Source organism: Condylura cristata, unplaced genomic scaffold (assembly GCF_000260355.1).
Source record: "Condylura cristata isolate star-nosed mole 26May11 unplaced genomic scaffold, ConCri1.0 scaffold00033, whole genome shotgun sequence".
NCBI classification, from domain to species: domain Eukaryota; kingdom Metazoa; phylum Chordata; class Mammalia; order Eulipotyphla; family Talpidae; genus Condylura; species Condylura cristata.
In genome coordinates this window covers 14,633,569-14,657,430 of record NW_004567134.1, presented here as the reverse complement: position 1 = coordinate 14,657,430, position 23,862 = coordinate 14,633,569, and the positions used below count along the sequence as shown (strand labels likewise).

At 62.6% G+C, this 23,862-nt stretch overlaps 2 protein-coding genes across 4 annotated transcripts in view; both read left to right on the top strand.

Annotated features, from left to right (window-relative positions):
- Window positions 1–16,682, top strand: part of IFT122 (intraflagellar transport 122) — a 56,391-nt gene extending 39,709 nt beyond the window's left edge. For all 3 annotated transcript variants that reach the window (XM_012732162.1, XM_012732161.1, XM_012732160.1), the window contains 12 exons: window positions 717–883; window positions 3,355–3,526; window positions 4,877–4,979; window positions 6,735–6,875; window positions 7,736–7,830; window positions 10,378–10,478; window positions 12,258–12,423; window positions 13,248–13,359; window positions 13,806–13,931; window positions 15,402–15,481; window positions 15,723–15,887; window positions 16,246–16,682. In XM_012732162.1, coding sequence (XP_012587616.1) covers window positions 717–883; window positions 3,355–3,526; window positions 4,877–4,979; window positions 6,735–6,875; window positions 7,736–7,830; window positions 10,378–10,478; window positions 12,258–12,423; window positions 13,248–13,359; window positions 13,806–13,931; window positions 15,402–15,481; window positions 15,723–15,887; window positions 16,246–16,335 — 1,518 coding nt within the window. In that variant the 3' untranslated portion in view covers window positions 16,336–16,682. The remainder of the gene's footprint in view (window positions 1–716; window positions 884–3,354; window positions 3,527–4,876; window positions 4,980–6,734; window positions 6,876–7,735; window positions 7,831–10,377; window positions 10,479–12,257; window positions 12,424–13,247; window positions 13,360–13,805; window positions 13,932–15,401; window positions 15,482–15,722; window positions 15,888–16,245) is intronic.
- A 4,722-nt stretch (window positions 16,683–21,404) lies between these two features.
- RHO (rhodopsin) overlaps window positions 21,405–23,862 on the top strand; it is a 5,033-nt gene continuing 2,575 nt past the window's right edge. Inside the window, exons 1-2 of the mRNA XM_004692360.2 lie at window positions 21,405–21,839; window positions 23,541–23,709. Coding sequence (XP_004692417.1) covers window positions 21,479–21,839; window positions 23,541–23,709 — 530 coding nt within the window. The 5' untranslated portion in view covers window positions 21,405–21,478. The remainder of the gene's footprint in view (window positions 21,840–23,540; window positions 23,710–23,862) is intronic.

Here is a 23,862-nt window from a genome sequence, read left to right as displayed (position 1 = left end):
GACCCCCAAGTCTCTGGACCCACAGGCCTCTCTCCCTTCATGGAGTCTTCCCAGATCTCCCCTCTACCCTCGACTTCCCACAGCCCCGTGTCCCCAACCCTGCAGACTGAATCAAAAACACTTACTGCTGATCCGCGGGGGCAGTGTGGTGCCCTGGGGACGGTGCCCTGGTGCCCTGTCCTGGCAACAGCAGGCGAATAGACTCAGTACACAAGTGTACTGTACCTGTGCGCTGGGGGGCGGGGCCCAGAGCATTGTGTCTGCCAGCGCTGGGGACCACGTGCCTGTTATCTGCACAGATACTGTAGTTCTGCACCTTGAGCATGTGCAGCAGCCGCTGTACAGTAGATGTGGTCAGGCGGGACAGATGTCAAAATCTCGTCATCAGCCCTGGGCAGTTGGTACACGCTCAGGAGCGCCTGGAAGTGGTGTTCACCTACAGGACAGACCCGCTTGTGGGGAGGGCAGGAAACGGAGGGCTGCCGTCCTTGACACTGCCCTGGCGTGCCCAGGCACACCTGTGGGCTGGACTGTCAGCACCCCTCCCAGACACCTGGGGCGGCCCCCAGCCGGCACGCGGAGGCCGCTCACGCTGCATCCTGATCGCCTGCTCCAGCCAAATGGAGCCCTTCCTACTCCAGCTTTCGGCAGCCTGACGTGATGCTGGCAGCAGGAAGTTCTAATCCAGAGTGTTTTTGTTTGTTGTGCTTCCTCAGGATTTCCTTGGATCTGGAGACCCCAAAGAAACAAAGATGCTAATCACCAAACAGGCTGACTGGGCTCGAAATATCAACGAGCCCAGAGCCGCGGTGGACATGTACATCTCAGCGGGCGAGCACGCCAAGGCCATCGAGATCAGCGGTGACCGCGGCTGGGTGGACACGTAGGTTTGCAGGCCCTGCTCGGGAAGCTCTTGGCAGCTCGTCAGCTCTCAGTCTTGACTGACAAGGGGAAAATTGTGCTTCTCTAAATATCGAATCCAAATGTGATGGTGACTCAGGTTTGGGGAGACACAGAATGGGAAGAGTGAACCGTGTGGTCCCAGCTTTTGAGCCGTTTTGCAGGTCCCTGTGGGAACACGGGGCAGAGAGCAGGGAGACTCCCCCGCGGCACCAGGAGCCAGGCCTAGGCAGTAGGGTCTCTTCCCACTCCCTAAGCCCCTGAGCTCTCACGTCCGTCTCCCAACTGGGCAAACAGAAGCTCAGGGGTCACTCAAGGCCAAACAGCTGGGAGGTTGGGAACCTAAGCTTCAGACCGAGTGGGCTGGTTTCACGGCCTGTCACGTGTCTAGTGGAAGGGGCTGGCAAAGAGCGAGGCTAGGTCTGATGTCTCAGGGACGGTGACGTGGCTCTCACAGCAGAAGCCATGGGTGTCTCCTAGGAGGCTGTCTTCACTCGAAGGAGCTGAAAACATCTCCAGAGGTCGTGGTGGTAGGAGGGGGGAGGACGTAGGGGCGGGAGAGCGGCGGCGCAGCAGGTGAGTGGCCCTGGCTGGCCCTGGTGTAGGAGTGGCAGGGTGCGGGAGGCTGCCGTCTGGGCTGGCCGCTCCCAAGAGCTCCGGGTGCGAGATGAGGTATCTAGACTTGTCAGCAGGCAGTGAGTCGGCCTCCCTGGTCAGGGCCGTGTTGTGGAGGCCCACTCTGGCTGGGGGATAGGATGGAGGGAAACGGAAAGGGAGGCCAGGGAGGTGGCCCATGTAGTAGACCGGGGTGGGGGTGGGGTGGGAGCTGGAACCCACAGGACCAACCAGATGGGTGCGACAGTCGGCTGGGGCGTTGAAGGCTGAGTCTGACTCGCGGGCTGTGTGCAGCGCCCTTGCTGACATTGGGCACAGCGGGGAGTGCACTCCTGTGGGCTGCAGGGAGAAGGGACAGCCTGAGCCTGGGAGTTCTGGAGCAGCAGGTTGCAGGGCTTTCTCCTCCAGTCAGGGAAAGTGAGCTTCCTGCTTACAGGGGGGCTGGAGGTACGTGCGCGTTCGTGCACACACGTGCTGCCACAACTGACAGGCAGGTGAGGGAGGGAATCTTGAGGTGCTTGGCTTGAGCCCTAAAGCTCTAAGTTGGCACTATGGTTCATGGGTACCAGTTGCCCAGACAGGACCAGGGAGGGAGCGAGGGGCTAGTTAATGATTAAGTCACCCCATGAACTCCATGTGGTTGACACGTGCCCCTCACAAGGGACCTTAGTGATGCATCACCCCAACTTCCTTCCCAGAAGCCAGGCTTCTGAAGGCAGAGGCATAGGTTTGCCGCCTTCCGCCCCTCCCCAATTACAAAAAGGGTGGAAGAGGAGAGAGCCAGGCAGACTTAGCACCCCCCGCCCAGCTGTTTCTTCGTGTCATTTTCCTTGACTGGTGATACCTTATCAGCTTACCCTGGGGAGAAGTAACTGGTTCAGGAAACAGGCTTTAAGCTGTTTCTGTCCCTTTCCCAAGGCTGGCTGTGAAAGGTGCTTCTCCTCCAGGGACTCAAGCTTGATGGGTGGGGCAGAGGGGGTGTCGGGGCTGCCTGTGACACCTTTCCCTAAAAACATGTCCTTTCTCTGCTGAGAGGTGTTATTTTTAGATGCCGTTATTATTCTAAGTGCAGATTGACAGGCCTCCCTGAGCGTGCCTGTCTCCGAGACGGGGCTGTTACAGCTGCTCCCCCTCCTTTCTCACAGAAGGCATGCTGGGCAGAACCCCTTTTTCCAGGGAGAGCTGGTTCTACTCCACGCCCTGGCTGACTAGCGGTAGCAAGCCCATTCCGTCCAGCCCCGTGTCCCGTGAGCACCGGGAAGAGCCAGTGGCCTCTGTGAGGTTTCTCCCTCGCGGTCAGCACCCTGGCCAGCAGAAGAGACACAAGCAGACTTTTCTGCAGGAACTCAGAGCAGACCCCTCATGGGCCTCTTCCTTGAGAAGTCCTGCCCCTGAAGAATGCCCATGCCTTGTCACACTTCCCCAGAGAATTCCCGAAGCAGCCGTGGCAGTGTCTTGGCTGCAGAGTCTCAGGCAGGCTGCAGTCGTCAGTCTTACCACCTGTAAAAGGGGGCATGGTGCCCACTTGTAGGGTAGTGAAGGTCGGAGAAGGTGCCATGTTGGTCTGATAGGTGATCAGCAGACCCAGTTTCTAGCCCCGGATTCTGCTGGAGTAGTGGCTTCTGGGAAAGGCATCCAAGATGCCGGAGACAGTGCCCTCTGCAGGCACCCCCGCCTGGTCTCCAGGTGGTGTTTGTAGGGCATTCGCTCGCGCCCCACGAGCCGCAGCACCGGGGACGTGACCGTGGACCCACACAGCCTGCCCTAAGGAGGCCCAAAAGCCCACATGCTGCCCCCCAGCAGGCTCCCTGAGTGGAGTCCGTCTCTGTCGCCTGCCAGGCTAATTGACATCGCCAGGAAGCTGGACAAGGCCGAGCGGGAGCCCCTCCTGAAGTGTGCTCACTACCTCAAGAGGCTGGACCACTCGGACTACGCTGCTGAGATCTACCTGAAGATTGGCGACCTGAAGTCCTTGGTTCAGCTGCATGTGGAGACAAAGCACTGGGATGAGGTGAGGGCCGAACGGGCTGCAGGGCCCTGTGGGGTTCCGATGGATGCAGCTGCCCTCGTTGAGGGAGCAAACCTTGGTACAGCAGTGAGGACACCTCAGATTCCCCGAGCCAGAGAGTGTGGTGGAGCCTTTCAGTGCTAGCTGGCTAGGCGTTCGCTCAGAAGATCGCCACCGTCTGCTGGCTCTGTGCCAGCCCTGTAATGGGCACTGGGGCTGTGAGGGTTAACACAGTGGCCTCACCAAGTGGAGCGCTTGCTGTTGGCCTGAGGGGCCAGCCCCGCCCACTGACGCCAGTCTCTGACATGGAGACACCTGTGTGACATTTAAAACCAGCTGGGTGGCATTTGGGCAGAAAATGCCATCCATACTTTCAGGTACCAGCTGCCAGAGCCATTTCAGGGGCCAGCTCCTCCTCCTGTGAGCCCCCCTCTGCTGGTGTGAGGGGCGCAAGGACGGCTGCCGGCCTGGGGCTGCGGGGGCCTTGCCACAGCGCCTCCGGCTGTGTTTGCTCCTCCAGCTCACTGCCTACCTGGGCCTGCGCTGAGACACTCCTCTGTGCCATCGTGGGCTGGTCCTTACGTGCCCCCCCCCACCTCCACACACACACCACCTGCTCGCTATAGTCTGTTTTACAGACTAGAGCGAGACCTTTCCCGGGTAAGGGCTGTCTGACTCTTGTCTGCCCTCTGAGTGGCTCCATTTGGTGAGGTAACGAGGTCATGATGAGAAAAGGTGGGGCCAGGACGGAGGCAGTAATAGCTTCTCGAGATAAATGTATCAGAAGATTTCTCAAACAGCATAAATTAGAACATCTTCAAACCGCTCGGTCTTGGCTGTGCTCCAGGCAAACTTTCTCTCTCTCGCCACATACTGTCCCCGTGATTCATTTCCGGTTCTGGCCTGCTAGGTGGTTCTGGGCTTGGGCAAAGCAGTCACTGATCCCTTACAGTACCAAGTCTTATTAGCTCTGATAGCTAATAAGCAGTGACGACGAGAATGTCAATTCTGTTTCCTTAGGTGTCGCCTGCAATTAAAAGAAATCTGTTTGCAGCGCTACAGGAGCCCACGCAAACCCTCAAAATAAAATGTTTCCGATTCTGTGCTGCTTCTGTGGTCCAGAAACAGACTGTGTTGTTATTGAATCCAGTAGCTTGCATATTGCTGTTAATTGCCTTTTGTTTTCAAAGAGCTGATTTGTTTTTGCATTTCTGGGGGTGGTGGTGGGGTGGGAGGCACTCTCCCCCTCTGAGTTGTCAGGCTGGCAAAATATGACAACCCTAATGGATTCAGCCAAGTGCCGTCTCTTCGTGGGGACTGCTTTCCTAGGAACGCGTTTGCTCCTCCTTGTAGGCCTTTGCTTTGGGTGAGAAGCATCCCGAGTTTAAGGATGACATCTATGTGCCCTACGCCCAGTGGTTAGCAGAGAACGATCGCTTTGAGGAAGCCCAGAAAGGTAGGCCCCACGCGCTGGCTGGCACCTGCAGAAGCGGCGGGGTGGGAGGCCACACGCCCCTCTTGTTACCGGCCTTCACGCTGGGGTCGTGAGGGGCTTGGTGGAGAACGACGGGGGAGCAGTGGGAAGGACATGGTCTTGCAGTCGGCCACGCCGGGCCCTCGCCCACCCGCCGTGCCAGGGGCAGCGTCTGTCTCCTCCCCAAGCAAAGCTTGGTGCACTCCAGTGTGTGCCGCTGAGCTGGGGATGAGTCCGCGCTTCCTGCTTTTCCCTCCTGCAGGTGAGGAAACTGAGTTTGGAAGAGATGGAGGGGTTTTTGCCTGAACGCCCGCGGCAAGAAAGTGGTAGTGAGGGAACTGGAGGGAGGGCTGAGGGAGGACAGGTGAGGACACCCAGGCCCCACCGCCACTTTCTCAACGGAGACTAGAAGCCCGGTTCTGTTTCTGGCTCACATAGATGGGGGGGCTCTGCTTCTCAGCACCTCATTGGGCCGCATGCGAGGTAAGCAGTCCCCGAAACAGGACCCAAGGAAGCGTCGGCCTTTACCTGGTAGTGGTGATTTTGAAATGCGCTGCCCTCTGTCAGGCGCGGCTGCCTCTTAAGCTGCGTAACCTCGAACCTCGCCAGCAGCTGAGGGGTGCGGCGGCCAGCTAGGCCAGCTAGTTGCAGAGCCAGAACTGGACCAGGGCCTGCGGCGGGGCACCGGCCTCTCCTGACTCGCTTTCACTGCCTCTGGGGAGCACTAGGCCACAGCGTCTCGTTCACACTTCAGTCTGGTAACAGTCGCCTCCTCCAGACACAGCGCCGAGCACCTGTGTCCCTCTGGGATCCTCAGCTCACAGCCCCACTGAAGGACGGCATGTTCTCCTGCCTCGGCAGGTCCAGCGCACCCAGTTGCTGAAGTATGTGCGTGTTTGGGCAAAACACGTCGGCCTATCCATCTGTCTGTGTCTGCCCTTCCAAGCAGCCATTGCCATAGTAACGCGGGACTCAGAGAAGAGATAGGAGCGGAGATGGGACCAGACCGTCTCCTTCTCCGGAGAGCATCTGTGTGCCCACTCGTGGGCAAGTGTCATAGCTGGGAATGCCCCCTGGAACCCCCAGGTCCTAGGTAGGCACTTAGGAGGCGCTCAGGAAATTTCAGTGACACAGATGTGGGAAAGACAGATTTTTTTTGCTTGTTTTCACAAAATATTTGGTGGCTAGAACCCAGCCAGCTTTTCAAGGTTGTCATCAGAAAACACTCAGTTGGAGACCGACTGAGTCGGCTCGGTTGTGTGGCCTCAGACCTGCCGCTTTGCCTCTCCCGGGACGCCCCGAGAGGGTCTTCATCAGTCTCTTGTGCTGACGCAGCGAGGTAGCTGCACTGCGCCCTGTAAACTGCCAGCCCCCCGGCGTCAGGTCCCACCAGTGTCCCCCCGGGGCCTCCTGGAGCTCTGCGCCGCGCGCGGGCCCGCGCCTCCTGGCGATGCCGCCTTCCCGTCCTCGGTCGGCCCGCGGTCCCCAGGCCTGCGAGGGGCCTCCCAGGTTTTGCCTTCTGCCAGGCCGTTCCAAAGTCGGTTGCCTTTTCTCAGCCAGAAAGGAGAATATCTCACTGCACTGCTTCCAGGATGTAGCCTTGGTTATTTATAGCCTGCGGCCTGAGAGGCGCATCCAGCACCGCGCCGCAGACGCCCCGAGGAGTGCCCTACTTCAGCAGCCCGCGGGGCCGAGCACGCCCCACGCCAGCGCGGCCTGTGCTCTGTGCCCCTGCAGCGTTCCACAAGGCCGGGCGGCAGCAGGAGGCCGTCAGGGTGCTGGAGCAGCTGACGCACAACGCCGTGGTGGAGAGCAGGTTCCACGACGCCGCCTACTACTACTGGATGCTGTCCATGCAGTGCCTCGACATCGCTCAAGGTAGGGAGCGCCGGCCGCTCCGGCAGCAGGGTAGACATCAAAGCGGGTCACTCACTCCGGCCCCGGGCTGGCCATCGCGTGGCTTGCCCCAGCGGCTGCCGGGCCCGGTGCCCTTCAGCGTAAGGCCGGGGTGGGGCCACCCTGGGGTCGTGGTTGGCAGCTCCTGCCTTGCAGCGCTAATTCAGAACATGTCTCCCCGTGCTACCTGGGAGCCCTAAACTGAGTCCGGGTGAGCGCGGTTGGAGTTTTTTTTTAATTGAGTGGAGAGGTGAGAAAGAGATCCCTGTACAAGGACACACACCAGATTCTCTTTCCGCCCACGCAGGGACTTAGTTTCCTACGACTCCCCATCATGCACTGAGTGAGTTCTGGGAGCAGCCGGGCCGGGGCCTGCTTTCCACTAGACCGAGAGAGCAGCGCACGGGGGCAGGGAGACGCGAGCTGGAGGCTGCTGGGTCACTGGTCACAGTCGGGGTTCCTTCCTGAGTGCTGCAGGGTGACCTGCCCTCCCCCCCCATGAGGCTGCTGTGCACCTCCCAGGGCCCTAACGGCTGGAGACTGGCAGCCCCACCTCCGGTTTCCGGGTTCTGGCCGCTGGGCTGTGCTGTGCCGGAGAAGGGCGCGCCGAGGGGCGAGGCAGGCCTGGTAAGCGCGCCTGCCCAGGTGAGACCTCACCTGCCTCGGGAAGGCCCAGCTGTGACATGGAGCCTGTCCCCTCACTGCACTGCTTTGCCTTTCTCCCCGGCACAGCCCGGTGTCAGGGCGGAACGTAAAGCTTGGCAGCGGCACCGCTGCCCGCCTTTCCTAGACATGGTTTGACGCTCCTCCTTCTGCCCTGCCCCTCCCACGGTGCACTGCAGATCCTGCCCAGAAGGATGCCATGCTGGGCAAGTTCCACCACTTCCAGCACTTGGCTGAGCTGTACCACGGCTACCACGCTATTCAGCGGTACACGGTAAGGCCCGGGCTCGGGGCCGGGGCTCACGGCCTGCCGAGTCGGGCACCTGCTCGGCGTCCAGAGCAGCAGCCCTCAGAGGAGACACTGAGCAGGATGACCCGCTGAGAAATCCTGGCCCCCTGGGAGGCGTTTGGAACTTGGCTTTTCCTTGATTGAGTACTTGTTTGATGAGCAACAAGCTGTGGGCTTCTGAGTTAGCTCACCGGCCCTGGAAGGGGCTTTCTGGTGGCTCAGTTCAGGGCTGGATGCCTCAGACCGATCCTGCATTAGCCAGAGGCTGCCCGTTTGCACTGCCCGTTTGCACTGCCCGTTCCCGTTTCTGCGAGGTTCGTAAAGGCCCAGCTCTGACCAGAGGCCGAGGCCCTTCCCGGCCTTGCCACTGACTCGTCACTGGGAGCCATTTACTTCCTCTCTGCACCTCAGTCTCTTTCTCTATAAAGCCAGAGGGTTGGCTTGAGCTCCAGAGTCCACGAGAGTCCTTTTGAGTCACTCCCCGATTCTTGTAGTGACGCCTCTTTAAACCTACCTCCCGAGGCCGGTTGTCCTCAGCTTGTACCCTCCATCACTCAGCACACGTCGACTAAGCTCCTGTGAGCTTGTCCTGCACTGGTGAGCGAGGATCGCATCGGTAGCCGACCAGTATTTAGCACTTGCTGCATGTACCCCGGGCAGGGTGTGAGGGCGTCACTCTGTCACCTCAGTCCTCCCACCGGGCTCTGACATAAGTGCTACCATTCCCATTTTACAGATGAGGAAACTGAGGCACCCCGGGGCAGGGGAGCCCAAGGCTAACCCATAGGAGAGGCAGGACCTGAGCCCGGACGGGCTGGGTCCGGAGCTTGAGCTCTTGGCCACCTCTGGGGGAGCCCTGCCTCCTACCCAGCACCACTCTCACGGACTCTGCTCTCAGCCCTGCCTTTCGCTCCCCTCAGGCAGACGAGGCCCCAGGGACACCATCCTCCCTTACAGTTTCTTTTCAGGCCCCCCCGTCAATATCACGCGCCCACCTGGAAAAAAGCCCCCGGAATAAGAGTCAAAACTCTTGAACTTAGGCACCGTCTTGCTTTGGATACCTCCAGAGCCTCGGTCTTTCTCTCCTCGCTCTTTTTCCTCCTCTAGATGGGGCGTGGGTTTGGGGGTTTAACAGCTGCGCTCTGCTGCAGCGCCTGCACGGGGCCGTGAGTTTGCGGCAGCATCACGCCAGCTGGGTGCCCTGACCGTTCACTGGGCCGTTTCTTCATTGAACAGATACCTGCGAGGTGACAGGCCCCATGCTGAGGGACATTGTCCCGGGTCGAGTTGGTCATAGTCGAACAAGCAATGCAGTACAGCCCCTCACAGGAAGAGCCCCGAGGGCTAGGGAGGCTTCCTGGAGAAGGAGACCCCTCAGCCAAGAGGCGGGAGAAAGTGAGAGCAGGGATAGTGGGGAGGAGGAAGGTGGCCTGCCCAGCCGCCGTCCCAGCGTGGACAAAGGCCCAGAGGTGCCCCATATTTCAGGGCTTGGCATCGAGGCCCACCAGAGCCGCTGACTGAGAGCAGACTGAGGCGGAGCGTCAGCCTCCTCTTGAGGCGGCAGCTTCCAACAGAGAGGAGATGCTGGTCTGTGGGCAGCACCCGCTGCTGCCCACCCCTCCCGCGCTGGGACGTGCCTCGGCTCCACACCTAGTGTAGTGTAGCCAGAGGCGGGCTTCTTCCTGGGCTCTTGCCCAGAAAGGGATGTGGTCCTGGGCATTTTTTGTGTTCTTGGAGCTAACAGAAGCTCTAGAAATTAAGTGGGAACTAAAGAGAAATGCTGGGGAAGAAGTGGCGGAGTGAGTGAGTCCTCACAGACGCAGACAGGGCGGTCGTGCTGGTGCCGGGGGTGGGGAGCCCAGCGGCCTAGCGAGACCTGCAGTCAGCCTGGGGACAGCCCGCTTCTCCTTGGTCCGCTAAGCCTTCACGGGTGTCCAGGGCACCCTCTTCCTTCACATCAGCGTTCTTGCCTTCCGCACCCCTCCTAACAGAACTTTCCCCACGTCTCCTGTGCTCCCCGCGGTAGGTACCGGACCGTCCATCCGGCCAAGGTGTGGGGAGAGCTGGGCGGGGCACGGGCTGCCGTCCAGCCGAGAGCTGACAGGCCCTGCCTCCCTTTGAAGGCTTGTTCTGTGGTGCTCGCCCCTGAGTCGCATCAAAGCTCACACTGAACTTGCCGGAGCCGGCGTGAGCGCGGGGAAGTGGCGTCAGTACCACGCGGAGGCAGCGCGGCCTGGGAGGAAGATGCTGCGCTTGGGCTTTGGGGTGTTCGGGTTTGAATCCCAGCGCCGCCCCTCTCTGGCCTGTGACAGTGAGGCCAGCCCTCTGGGCCTCGGTTTCCTCTTCAGTGCAGTGAGGAGGAAAACGCCTAACAGCTCGTCTGAGAGGCCGCCTGAGCGCGCGGCCCGAGGCGCCCGGCCGCTGTAGGTGCTCACCAGCGCCCGTGGCTCTTCCACTGATCACTCAGGACTTTTGGCCTTTGGGCCCGGCTCGGCTGCGGAATTCGTCCCCTGTTTACTTTTCTTACTGCAGGAGGAGCCGTTCAGTTTCCATCTTCCCGAAACCCTTTTCAACATCTCCAGGTTCCTGCTGCACAGCCTGACCAAGGATGCCCCCCTGGGCATCTCCAAAGTGTATCCTTTCCCTCACCCCGTCGCTGTCCCACCCGGCTCGTCTAATGGCCCCAGAAGGTCTTTCCAGAGCACTTCGCTGGCACAGCCATCCCCTCTCCACCGCCCTCAGGGAAGCGAGGGCGCTTGCCCCGCGGCTATTTTCCTGTGGAAAAGCCTCAGTGAGGGCGGCCGGTGCCAGGAGAAGATTAGTTTTCAGGGCTCTCTGGGCTGGACCTGGCAGCGTGTCTCTGGCTGATCCACTGTCCCAAACTCTCCAGAACCCACAAATGAGGGTGTGCCTGAAATGCAGGGATCAGAATCTTGGGCACCCCTGGGGGGGGGGACCCTTTTCAGCCCAGGTGGATGGACACCTGCTGTGCCCAGGCACCAGCCCAGGCCGTAGTGACAGCTGCTGTCTGGTAGGGGCAGTGGCGTGTGAGGACCTGCGTCACAGGGTGCAGCTGTGTCCACGGGGCACGCAGCTAGGCCGGGTCATGGTGAGGAAGGCCGCCTCGAGGTGGGCACACCGTCCTGGAGGCTGACGTGGGGGGGAAGGCGGAGGGTGCCATCTGGGGCTGCAGGAGCTGCCGGAGCGTGCCTCTCTCTAGTGCCTCAAAGGGGCTGTCTGTGAGCAAGGAAGGGCCCGCCAGCCTGTGCTGCCAGAAACTGCCGGGAGATCTTTAAGGCTCTGAAAGCCACGGAAGTCATAATTATCCCCTGCCCTCTTCTAAATGTCACCATGCTCTTGGCCCCTTCTCAGCCCCTCTGCCTTCTGTGAGGAAACCCCCTCCCTGGAGAGAACTCAAGTGATAATTGGTGAGAACTGGCTTCTCTGACGGGCTCCAGGCCCATCATTCAGGTTTCAGGGGAAACGCCCCCAAATCAAGTGGTGCCTCTCTGACTGAGACCCTGCCGAGGAGTGACCACAGCCCTGCCTCCTGGGGCCTCGGCACCTGCCCCGGCCTTTCCCACGGGTTCTCTTCAAGCCACCAATTTGATTAAAGCCCTGTCCGGGGGCTCCCCTGTGCTGCCCCCCACCCCCCGGCCGGGGACCTGGAAATGGCTCCTGTCACAGTCCCTGGCCTTGAGGAGTCCTGTGGAGACAGACAGGGCCTGCTGGAGTGGGAGGTTCCACCTGGGGGCATGGGGAGCGGGATTGGCAGGAGGAGGAGGCGTGGGACGTGGCCCTCGGCGGGTTACCAACGCAGGCCAGGGAGTTCTTCACCAGCAGGAGAGGGGGGAAGGCAGGCAGGGCCCCAGGGTGTCTGGTGACCCCAGGTGGCAGCGCAAAGGCAGTGGGTCTCTCCTCTGAGGGGTGCCAAGGAGGACCCCAGAGAGCAGGCGAGGTGCTGTCCAGCAGCCGCCCGGTGGCCTGTAGGGGGCTCTGTGCCCAGTGGCCTCTGAGCTAGACCCGGGCGGCTCCTAGGCTGTCTGGGATCCACTCCACCTGGCAGGGCCGGAGCAGGAGGACACCTGGTGCCAGGCAGGCAGGCTCGGCCAGGCCAGGAGTGCCGTTCTGGCCTGGTTAGGGTACAAGATGAGCCGTCAGGAGGCCCAGAGAGCCAAAGGAAGGTTAAAATATTAATGGAAACTACACTGTCTTTATCTCTGGAAAATCCCTGGACCTTAATATCCGAGAAACACACTTAGGTCCCACAGCGGAGCAGAGCTCTCCTCAGGCTCCCGCCGGGTCCTCCTGGCTCCAGCACGAGCTGTGTTCCAGCACGGGCTCGCGCCAAGGGCAGGCCGTGCCAGCACTCAGGCCAGTGTGGCCTCTGCTGTCCTTAACCCCATTGGCAGGAACACGCTCTTCACTCTGGCCAAGCAGAGCAAGGCCCTGGGCGCCTACAAGCTGGCCCGGCATGCCTACGACAAGCTGCAGGGCCTGCAGATCCCTGCCAGGTTCCAGAAGTCCATTGAGCTGGGCAGCCTGACCATCCGCTCCAAGCCCTTCCACGACAGCGAGGTGAGGACACGGCCCTCAGCGGGAAGCGCCTCCTCTTGGGACGTCTCCTGGCGACTTCCTGCCTGACCTGGTTTCCCGTGCTAGGTGGTGGCCGAGTTCTCTGGGCTGTCTCCTCCGCCCCCAGCCCTGGCTCTCCCGCTTCCTCCAGTCTCCCCTCGGCCTCCTCCGCCCCCACTCAGCTCGGCCACACCCCTGGCTCTGCCCCCCCCCCGCCCCCCCGGCCCAGCCCTGGTGCTTCCTGCCTGGGCTCTGTCTGTGCTGCCCGCCCGCAGCGCGCCCCTGGTCAAGGTGGCCTCACCTCAGACCCGGTGGGAGCCCCGGTCCTGGTCCAGGCCCCTGGCGGCGGGTTGTCCCTCTCCAGCACTGTCGGTCCTCGCGTGTCCTCAGCCTTCTCCCTCCAGCCCAGCCAGCTGGCGTCTCTTTCAGTCTCTTCTCCAAGCTCAGCGCAGACCTGGCGTCAGCTCCTAGTTTACCTGAGTCTTTCTGGGCTTCGGTTTCCCTCTCTCAAGTAGGATGTGCAGGTGGCCATGGGGCCAAGGAGCAGCAGGGGCGAGGGCCGGCGTGGTACGTCGCACGTGGCTGTGCCGTGGCCACTGCCGCTCCTGCCCGGAGGACAGTGCTGCTGGGCCTGGCCGGCCTGAGGGGCCTCCGCAGGGCCGTAGCTCACAGCTCGTGGCCTCGACTGCCCTGGAGCCTCCCCTGCTGCTGGGCCCCTGGGCCCAGATCCTCCCCCCACCATCCAGCTCCAGGCAGCCCACGCCAAGTCGGGGCCGGGGAGGCGGCGTCGCGCGCTGCCCGCCCTCAGGCTGTCCGGGGGTCTGCAGGAGCTGGTGCCCTTATGCTACCGCTGCTCCACCAACAACCCCCTGCTGAACAACCTTGGCAACGTGTGCGTCAACTGCCGCCAGCCCTTCGTCTTCTCCGCCTCCTCCTACGGTGAGTGGGGCGCGGGTCGGCGGGCTGGGGGCTGGCTCCGCCCTGCCTGACACAGCCGCTCGGGTTCTCAGACACAGGACAGGTCGGACCTAGGCCCTTGGGGCGGCGTCCCCAACGTGAAGAGGGGCCCTGGGGTGGCGCATTTGCCCTGGGTGCTGACCCGGCTCCGAGTCCCTGCTCCTTCCATGCCGGCCAGGGAAGGCCGCTCACGTTCCCCAGAGGAGCTCACCCAGCTCCGGGGGGGAGGGGCAGGGCTAAAGGTCCCCGGTTCTCACCCATATGCACCCCATCATGTGCAGACACGTGCCTGCCTCCCCTCGACGTGCTCGGGTGGGTGGGCAGGTGGCCCAGCGCAGCAGCTGCGTGGGGGGCGGCGGGGACGCTGAGATGCTGCTGGGAGGAGCGCCCCGACTCCAGGCCCAGCGCCCGCGCCCCTGTGCCCGCAGAGGTGCTGCACCTGGTGGAGTTCTACCTGGAGGAGGGCATCACCGACGAGGAGGCCGTGTCCCTGATTGACCTGGAGGCTCCGAGGCCCAAGCGGGAGAACAGATGGCAGGAGATCGCCAGCAGCAGTATCCCGGAGCTGGCCGTGCGCAGGGCCTGGCTGCGAGGCGGGAGGCTGGGGGTGGCTGGGTCAGAGGGGCCAGGGCAGGGTCCCCGGCTGAGCAATTGGAGAGGCCCCACGTGCTGGCAGGGACGGGGCCAGAGGCCGAGGGTTGACCACGGCAAGGAGAGCGCGCCCGTGCCCACGCCCGCGACCACACAGGAGGCGGCCTCTGGCCTCCACCCTTGCACTGTGCCGGGAGGGCTCCCACCCACCCTGGCTTGGTGGCGGCACGGGGTGTTCAGCTGGTGATGGCCATTGGGCATAGGGTGCCTGTAATGGTGAGCCCAGCCTTCTCGTCAGGTCACTGTCGTGTAAGGGCAGAAACCGCGGCTCAGAGCCGAGCGGCAAAGGGGCACGGAGCCGGCCGGGGGCGCAGCGTGCGGAAGCCTGGGCTCCCTCGGCGCGTGGCCCTGTCTCCTGTCCACGTGGCTCCGCTGTCCTCTGAGTGGCTGTGTTCTAGGGCATCTGCGGTCCCCACCAGCGGCGGTGGCCCCAATTCCATTAGCCCCACAGTCCTCTCAAAAGAGCCAACGCATTAGCAAAATCCCCCTGGGGCCTCCCGGGGCAACTCTTCCTGGGGCCTCAGCTTCTCATCCGGGGGTCGCTGCCTCCCATCCTGGGGTCTCTGCTTGCAACTCTTCCTGGGGCCTCAGCTTCTCCGGTGGTGGGGGGGGGCTGGTCTGGAGGCTGAGCCCTTCTGGGCGCCTGCTCAGTATCTGGGGCCTTGCCAGCCAGCGCAGGGGCCCGGGCCTGAGCCCCCAGGGCCAGTGCTGTAATCTGTGGGCCAGAAACGAGGAAAGCCCAGGAGCAGCTTGCTGGGGAAGGTCCCAGGAACTGTCCCCGGGCCAGCCAGGCACCTGGGCTGGGCTGCTCCCGCTGTGCCCCGGCGGCCATAGCACCGGGCCCCTCGCCCCGGGCCCTTCCTCACGGCCCAGCCCCCTGACCTCCCCTCCCTGGCCGTCCACTGTCTGGCAGAGGCGCGGGCCTGCACACCTTCAGCCTGATCTGGAGCAGCAGGACCCTCGCCCCTTCGCCATGAAGTGTGACCTGCAGGCCACCCGGTGACTGGTGAAATTGTGGGTTTGCTGGCCATGTTGCCGGCGAGGCCCCTCGTCTCTGCCCTGGTGTCCACCCCGCGCAGGCCTGAAGGCTTCCACCTGGCCTGCTGGCCTCTGTGGGCCTGCCGCGGGCTGCGTGGGGCGGTCAAGGCACCTTTCCTCCTGCTCTCCCGTCTGTGCTCTGGGGCCTGGGCCTGGTGCAGCGGGCCCCGGGCCTTCTCCCCCCGGCCTGCACCCCTCCGGAAATGTGCCACGCGCGACCTGGTAGCTCTCCCCAGGGAGATGCTGGGGCTCCTGGAGGTTCCAGCACCTCGGGTGTGTGTGTGGGGGGGTGCCTGTCCCGAGCCTCTGGTGCCGCCCTTGACCAGACCCTCCAGGTTCCCAGACCCTGAGACTAGACGAGACCGTGGATGCCCTGGGAGACGACGACCCGTTCACAGCAAAGCTGAGTTTCGAGGTGCGGCAAGCTCTCAGCGGTGGGCTGCTGAGGGTGCGGGGCCTGTGGGAGGGCGGGTCCGGGTCCCCTGTACACACTCCTTCGTGAGGAGGAATTTGTCAGGGCCGTGGGTGGGTAGGAGAGGTAGCGAGGGCCAGCAGGAGGGCCTCCCTGACCGCCCCCTCCCAAGGTCCTGCCGACACATGTCACCGCTGAGTAAGGGCATCGGCGCCCCCTGCTTCCTGCCCCCCCACCCCCGCAGCAAGGCGGCTCCGAGTTCGTGCCGGTGGTGGTGAGCCGGTCGGTGCTGCGCTCCATGAGCCGCCGGGACGTCCTCATCAAGCGCTGGCCGCCGCCGCTGCAGTGGCAGTACTTCCGCTCGCTCCTGCCGGACGCCTCCATCACCATGTGCCCCTCCTGCTTCCAGGTACCTGCCCGCTTCCCGCCGCGGGCACTTCCCAGGGGTCCCTCCAGGGGCCGGGTCCGATAGGAGCACCGTGGTCCTTCGGAGGCCAGGGCCAGGGCCAGGGCGGGCTGGGGCCGGAGCAGGGCTGGAGCGGACTCGGCCCTGGGGCTGTGCACGCTGCATCTGCCCCCAGTCCGGGAGGCCCCAGCAGGTGTTACGTGCCCTTGGACTTCGCTTGGAAAAGGAGGGCCTCTGCCGCGCCTCTGCCTCCCACTCCTGGACAAAGGCGCCCGCGGCCCGTCTGCCGGACTCACGGTCAGGCCCGCTGGCTCGGGCGGGCGCGCCCAGCTGCGCCGGGGTCACGGCCCTCTCTCCCCAGATGTTCCACTCGGAGGACTACGAGCTGCTGGTGCTGCAGCACTCTTGCTGTCCCTACTGCCGCCGGCGCATCGACGAGCCGAGCCCCTGACCCCAGCGGCCCTCGGCCGCCTCGCCCGCAGACGGCTGTCTGAGGAGGAGGGAAGGAAGAGTTAATCTGTCAGATGCCTTCTGCCAGATGAAGTTTGTATTGGAGGGAGGGGCCTTGTGTAACCACACCATCCCTATTTATGGCATTTCGTGCCTTGTAAATAGCACCGGGAGATGGAGAAGGGAATGTACATATATTTTCTAAGAAAAAAAATCTGTCACTTTCGGAACAGCTCTAGTGTCGCGCAGCCTGCTGGAGTCCGCAGATCTGTCAGACCATCAGCATGTACACTTTGCCAACAGATTGCCTCAATAATTACAAATAAAAGGGCTACTTATTTTCATCAGTGTCTGCATTTTAGCAAATCTTCATATTGTCTGCAACTTAATTTCCTTATGCAAAAGTACACCTGTTTCTAATTTGAACTGGGAGATGACATTTGTGCGCCCCTAAAATTTAACCTAGTGAGTGGCGCAGGGCCGGGCAGGGCCGGGCAGGGCCGGGCAAGGCAGGAGGAGACTGGTGGGTGTTTGTTTGTTTGTTTGTTTTGACTTAACGGGACAAGAAAGTAAGATAACCTGATCCAAGGATGGCGGCTTCCTGGGCCCAGCAGGGGACAGGCTCCCCTCTCTGCCCGCCTACCCCCCGCCCCTCAGAGGCCTGAACCCAACCGGGGGTTCTCCCTGCGCCCCAACTCCTGAGCTAGTGGAGGTTCCACTCAGGTGAGCTCCCCCTTTGAGCACCTGCAGTCGGCGTCGCTGCTCGGAGGGCGTGGTGGGCAGCAATGGGCAGCTGGGAGGGACACCGGCACTTTCCGGGGCCTTTTCTGTGCCAGCCACGCTCTATACGTTGTCTCGCCTCTCACATCAGCCCCGTGACGCAGGGGCATGGTCTCCAGTCTCCAGCCGGGAGCGGGGGCGGGGGCACGGTGCCAGGGCCCTGGCTGGGAAGGCCGAGATCTGGCCCCCTCCCCTCTCCCTGCCCAGGAGGAAGCCGTGCCCGTCATACCCGGCCCCGGCAGCCGGAGGAAGGGGCCTGGGCTGTTGGACGTGCTGGAGGCGCCCCTCGGACTAGATAGTGTTCTGACAGCTTCTCTGTGAAGAGAAGAGCCAGACAAATGTCCCCAGAGGAGACAGGAAGCCCCAGAGGACTTGCCTGAGGGGAGCGCTGCACAGGCCACGTGAGGTGAGTGCCCAGCGGCCCCTGCCCCCCAGACCCGCCCCCTCTCTGCCTCCCTCTGCCTCTCTCTCTGGAGAGGATGGAAGAAAATACAGAAAGGAGCCAGACAGTTGTGCCAACAGAACTCCTCCGTTGAGTGTCTAATTACTTACGATCATGCATGCTCGCTCTCCTGCTAAACATTTATTAATGTGTTAGGATTTCCATTAGCGCATTACTTGAACTGCCGTCATTTGCATATGGCTGGGAAAAAGAGGGGAGACGAAGAAAACAGCCCCCCCCCGCACCCCCACCCAACAGGCGTCAATCACAGTGACAGATCAGATGGTCTGTGGCTGGGGAGGGGGAGGGGCCGGCCCTAGCCGCCAGCGCCTCCTCTCAGCCAAGCTGCGGAAGTGAGGGTGTGCGTGCCAGGCTCTCCGCGGGCGCTGTGCTGGGGGGCCTGAGGCCGAGAAGCCCCCACCTCGGCTCCCTGAGGGCCGAAGGGAGCAGAACTCTTCCTGCTAGTCACATTTCATGCTCAGCGGCCTGCGGGGAAGGGCCACCGGGCTCGCCACTCTGGGCTTCCAAATACTTCACAAATACTGTTGAGCCAGAGCTCAGTCTCAGGCTGTCAGCACTGACCTCTGCTGCCTGGCCAGCCGGCCAGTCCTCGTTCCAGCGCTCCATTTCCCTGACCCCTGCGCTCTGACACGAGGACCCCTCATCCGTAGCAAGGAAGGCCCCCCGGGGTCCTGAGATGCCAGCTTCAGTGAGGGGAGACGGGGGCCTGCCGGAAGGAACACAACTTGGAAGTGGTTCAGGCTTCAGCTCGGTCCTGGACTCTGGACTCCACGCCGTTCCCATGGCTGTAGGAGGAAGAAAGGAAGAGGGGGATTAGGTGTCCCAGAGAGAGCGCTGGGTCAGACCTCATGTGGACCTCGCCATGGCTCGGTCTCAGCCAGCTGGGCGTCCCCAACTCCACCCTGCCCACCCCCCTCCGCCAGTTCCTGGGACCCTAAGTGCCTTCCACGGTGGCTGCTGCGTCTTTCCCTGGCCCGTGACCTGTTTGCCAATGGTGAGCCTCTGCCTGCGCCAGCCGGACCCTCGGAGCAGCAGCGGCAGTCGAGAGCTAGCGTCTAGCCACTGCTAGACCGGCTCTCACCCTATACTCCCAGCCTCCACCACCCCCCCAACCCCCCCACCCCCGACTCCAGGACAGCTTCGGGAGGGGGTTCTGATCACACGCCCACCACCACCCACCCCTGCCTGTCACCTTGGGCCCCAGCTGCCAGCCAGCTAGCACCTGACCCCAGCCTGTCCTCCCGTGCCCAGCAGGGTCCCAGCCCCTCCTCCCAGCTGGCTCTTCCTCTTGGGCCTTGGCCCAGCCTAGGATGGGGAGCCCCTGGGCTCCCCCTAGTCCACATCTTGCTCCTCGGGGCTCCATCAGCACAGGAACCGGGAGCAAATCCCTGGTCCCTCACGTCTTTCCCTTGCGCTGCTACCTGAAGCCAGAAGCTCCTTGAGGGCGAGGACTGCGTGGGACCCGGCTCAGGGTGGAGCACAGCGGGCTCAGAAAGTCCCCCTTAGTCACCCTTGCTCAGACCACACCCTCCTTTTGGCCTGACTGCGCTGACAGAAATGGGGCCTCAGAGGCCGAGCCCAGCCGGGCTCTGCAGCGTGGTCTCCCCTCTCAGCCTGACTGCTCGGTGCTGTCGGGTGTGTGTGTGGGGGGGGGGGTACCCCCAGGGCAGGGAGGAACGGGCGTGCAATGGGGGGAGGGGACCCCCAGGGCGGGGAGGAACGGGCGTGCAGTCCGTAAATGTTCACTGAGCTCCTGGTCTGTGAGTTCAGGCATAGCCTGACAGGACAGGCCTGGCGGTGAGGGGTGAGGAGACGAGCAAGCCCACTGCCGGCAGTGATCCCCACCCAGGGGAACACTAAGGCCGGGGTGCCGGCCCTGGTTTGTCAGTCGGCAGGGTGTGGGGAGGGGAGCTCCCCAAGGACAGGAGTCACGAGCTCAGTCCTGAATTCAGAATTCAAGGCCTGAACCCTGTCAGCCACGCTCACGGAGCTCTTAATGCACCCCCAAGAGAGCAGGAAGCTGAGGCGCATGTGAGGGTGGGGGCTGCCCGCACGCGCTGCCTGTGCTCGCTGGAGCCCAGGCTGGCGCTGGCTTGTCACGGGGCCGGGCAACTTGCTGCCACCTCGGCCTCAGTCTCCCCGCCGACACACTGCGACAGGGGACGCCGGAGTAGGGGCGTCTAGTGGCTTCTCAGGTCACTCTGAACAAAGTGATTTCTGTTGGTTCATTTTAATACTAATTTTTGTCACGCCTCACAGAATAGCGCTCCCTCACCCTTCTCCGTGACCTGGGGCGGGGGAGCAGCCGGAAGCCGGGGATGCCCACGAGGTAGCTGGGGTCTGTCCACTTGTTGCACAAGTAGGGAGGGACTGAGCGCCCACCACGAGCCAGGCCCAGCGGGAACAGGACAGACAAACCCCGCTCTGTCCAGGGAGGGCATTTGAGGTGCCTCTGCCTGTGCCGGGCACCACGCTGACTTGGCAGACCGTAGCCTGCCTGTGCGCCCCCATTCCAGCCTGGGTGATGGTCCAGATACCTGGGAACAGGCCAGAAGATAAACCGCCCCAGTCCAAGGCCATGTTGAATCCCATGCTCTGCCTTGCCCTCAGCACTGACTGGGCCAAATCCCTGGGTCAAGCCCCTCCCAACGTGAGACCTGGCACCCCGCCTGCCCAGCCACCCACCCTCTGTGCTCACCCCACCAACATGCATTTCCTCAGTCCTCCCTCCGTGTGCAAGCCTGGGGCAGTCGGGGGCACTTTTCTGAACACACAGACAGAGGTACTTCTCTGGCCAGTCTTGTTCGTAGCCCCAACCTCAGGGCCTTTGCACTTGCTGTTCCCGCTGCCGGGACGTCACCCACCAGATCTTGGCGTTTCTGGTTCCTCCCATCAGTGGTTCAGAGAAGGTTCAGCGAAGCTGTCCTGGGCTCCCTTGGATAGCTGTGCACTGCGGGTGGTTGAACTGCTCGGCCTTTCCTGTCGTTACCGGTTTCTTACTTGTTTTGGGCCCTCCCCACCCCCAAGGAATGATGCTTTCTGTGGATGCAAGCATGTCATTCTTGTCCACTGTGCTCCCCAAACTGAAGGCCTCTGTCCAGCGCTCGTCTGGACTACTACCTGGCGATGGTGAAGTGCTCCCTCCCCTCCGAGACCTCGCTCTGCCGCCGACACCCCCTCTCTGGGCTGGGCCTATTCCTCCCACATCAGAGTTTTCCTCAGCCCTAAGTCCCCCTGTTCGCAATCTCTGTATCCCCAGTGGCCTTCAAACAAATGTCTCATGGACGAGCGAGTGGGTGAATTTCAGTGGCCTCATGCATACTCGCTGGCTGCCACGCGGGGTGGCGGGATGCCCTGCCTCACGCGGCTAGCGAGCTGGCCGAGGTCAGTGCCCCGGGGCTGGCAGTGCCTTGGGGAGGTTAGGCAAGGGGCTGGGCAAGAAGCGGAGACAGTAACCGGCCTCCACCATCCCGGAGCTCGCGGTCTAGTCAGAGAAAGACCAAGTCGCTTCTAGTAAGCAGAGAGAAACGGGCCGGGGGCGCGAGGCCCAGGCCGCCAGGCTGAGGTGAGCTGACTTCTGGGGAACGGAGGAGTTGGGGGCAGCTTCCTGCCCTTTCCCAGGGCCTCCTGCACCTCCCCGTCCTGACCCCAGACTTCTGTGCGGAGTCACCTTGGCCCCTCCTGGAAGCCAATTAGGCCCCCAGTTGCAGCAGTGCGGATTACTCTGCTTAATAACGCCCCCAATCGCCCAGGTGCTGATTCAGACAGGGGCTTAGAGAAGGCAGGTCACTTTATAAGGGCCTGGGGGCGTCAGGCCTGGCCTCGACCAGCCAGAGCCCGGGAGGCGGCACTGCGGCCTCAGCAGCGTTCTTGGGTCTGAGCAGCCCGCGGGGCCGCCGCCATGAACGGGACGGAGGGCGAGAACTTCTACGTGCCCTTCTCCAACAAGTCAGGCGTGGTGCGCAGCCCCTTCGAGTACCCGCAGTACTACCTGGCCGAGCCCTGGCACTTCTCCATGCTGGCCGCCTACATGTTCCTGCTGATCGTGCTCGGCTTCCCCATCAACTTCCTCACGCTCTACGTCACGGTCCAGCACAAGAAGCTGCGCACGCCGCTCAACTACATCCTGCTCAACCTGGCCTTCGCCGACCTCTTCATGGTCTTCGGCGGCTTCACCACCACCCTCTACACCTCTCTGCACGGATACTTCATTTTCGGGCCCACGGGGTGTAACCTGGAGGGCTTCTTCGCCACCCTGGGCGGTAGGCGCCGAGTGGGCAGGGCCCCAGGAGCCAGGGGGCAGGATGGGTTGGCTCAGCCGCAGGCCGAGAAGCCTCTCCCGGCGGTCGGTGGTGCCACCAGACCCGCCCGTGCCCGCCAGCTGGGCTGCGTCTGCCAGGGCTCCCTGCGGGCGGCGTCCTTGTCTGGCTTTACGGCGAGGAGACGGGGTGAGAGAAGCCAGGCCTTGCTGAGGTCCCGCAGTGGCGGGGCCCAGCTGGGCATCAGGCCCCTTCGGACCACGCGCTGTCTGGGCAGCGGCTGCGCTGGTCAGTCTCTAGCCAGGGGCCGGGAGAGCTGGTCAGGAGGGGTCGCCGTGCTGCCGAGGGGCTCTGCCCCTCCTCCCGCGTCTCCCCGACATCCTCCCAGCCAACCTGCAGCCTGTTGCAAGACCCCAATGTGCAGTGATGAAGCCCCTTCCCTGGGAGGCGCGGAAGCTACTTGAAGAGCTGCACTCACTCAGTGTCCCTCTGGGGAAACTGACAGGGGTCCTGGGAGGTGCAGGTCCGGCCCAGCGGGTGGAAGCGAGGCATGGGGAGGGGAGACCTGTTAGGGAGGCCAGGGTCGTGACCAAAGCAGGGGCCTCCCAGCTTAGGTCTGGGGTGCAGGGCCCCTCAGGTCCTGCTGGCAAAGCCACGCTATTGGGAGCTCCCAGCCCCAGCCTCAGGATAGCTCTGTCTCCTTGTCTGCTCATGCTTCGGATGTGGCCTTGGCTCCATTCTGGGGATGCCCGGCCACTGTGTCCCCTTCAGTGACCACCCACAGTGTCTCAGAGCAGAAGGCAAGTGAATGGGGTCCCACACAGGCTGGCATTTCCCTGCAGGCAGGGTCCCCTTTATGACTATGTTCCCTAAATCACTACCAATGTCCCCTGCCAGCCTCAGAGGTGTCCTGGTTTGGCCAGCAGATTCTTCTTCTTTTTTTTAAATGAGTAATTTTTTTTTAAAGATTTTATTTATTTATGCAAACAGAACTGGGGTACAGACCAGAGGTGCAGGGGCTGTGAGAGGTTTCACCAGAGACAGAGTGGGGAGCTGAACAGGCAGATCGCTGAGGTACACTGCTGAGGGGAGCAGTGGGGAGACAGGAGAGGTCTGCTGCATCATGTGGGTCAGCTCCCTGGCTGGGGATCGAACTCGTGCTGAGGCGTCTGTGGCCAGCTTCTTCGCAGTGCTGAGCTTTAACCCCTTGCACCACCAGGGAGGGCCCTGGTCTCATGTTCTATGGCCAGGGGAGATGTCCGAATTTCACCACCTTTCCCTGCCTCACCTCTGGGCAGAGCTCCAGCCTGCAGCCTGGCCCCAGGAGAAGGGCGCAGGCAGTTTCATTTCCCAGAGGAGACAGGCCTCTGCCCTGGAGGGGCCGGGATCCCAGCCTCTGCCAGGACTTTCAACAGGAACTCTGACTGCCCCATAGAGGACAGCTTCTTCAGTAAGAAGGCCCTCCAGGGCTCCCAGGCCACCATGTCCCTACAGCTGACCGCCAGTCCCGCAGGAAGCGGGGCTGCCATGGAGCGAAGCTCCCACCAGCACCCCGTCCTCCACCTCTCGCGTCCAAGCTTTTCTGTCCCCTTGGCCTGGCTCAGACCCGCCCCAGGCTGCCGGCCACTGCCCTCCTCCCTCTGGCAGGGCGCCCTCCCAGCAGGGCAGGCGTGGCCTGGTGACCGACTGCCGACTGCCTTGCAGGTGAAATCGCCCTGTGGTCCTTGGTGGTCCTGGCCATCGAGCGGTACGTGGTGGTGTGTAAGCCCATGAGCAACTTCCGCTTCGGGGAGAACCACGCCATCATGGGCGTCGCCTGCACCTGGGTCATGGCGCTGGCCTGCGCCGCACCGCCCCTCGTCGGCTGGTCCAGGTAATGGCACTGGGCTTGGACGGGAAGGGGGGTCTGCATAGGCCCCTGCCGGGACCCCAGCTCGTACACGCTGCCCCAAGTGCCCACCCTGGAAACTCTCCTGGGGCAGGGACCTGGGCTGGGCTGCGGCAGAGGGCGTCAGTCCAGACACTG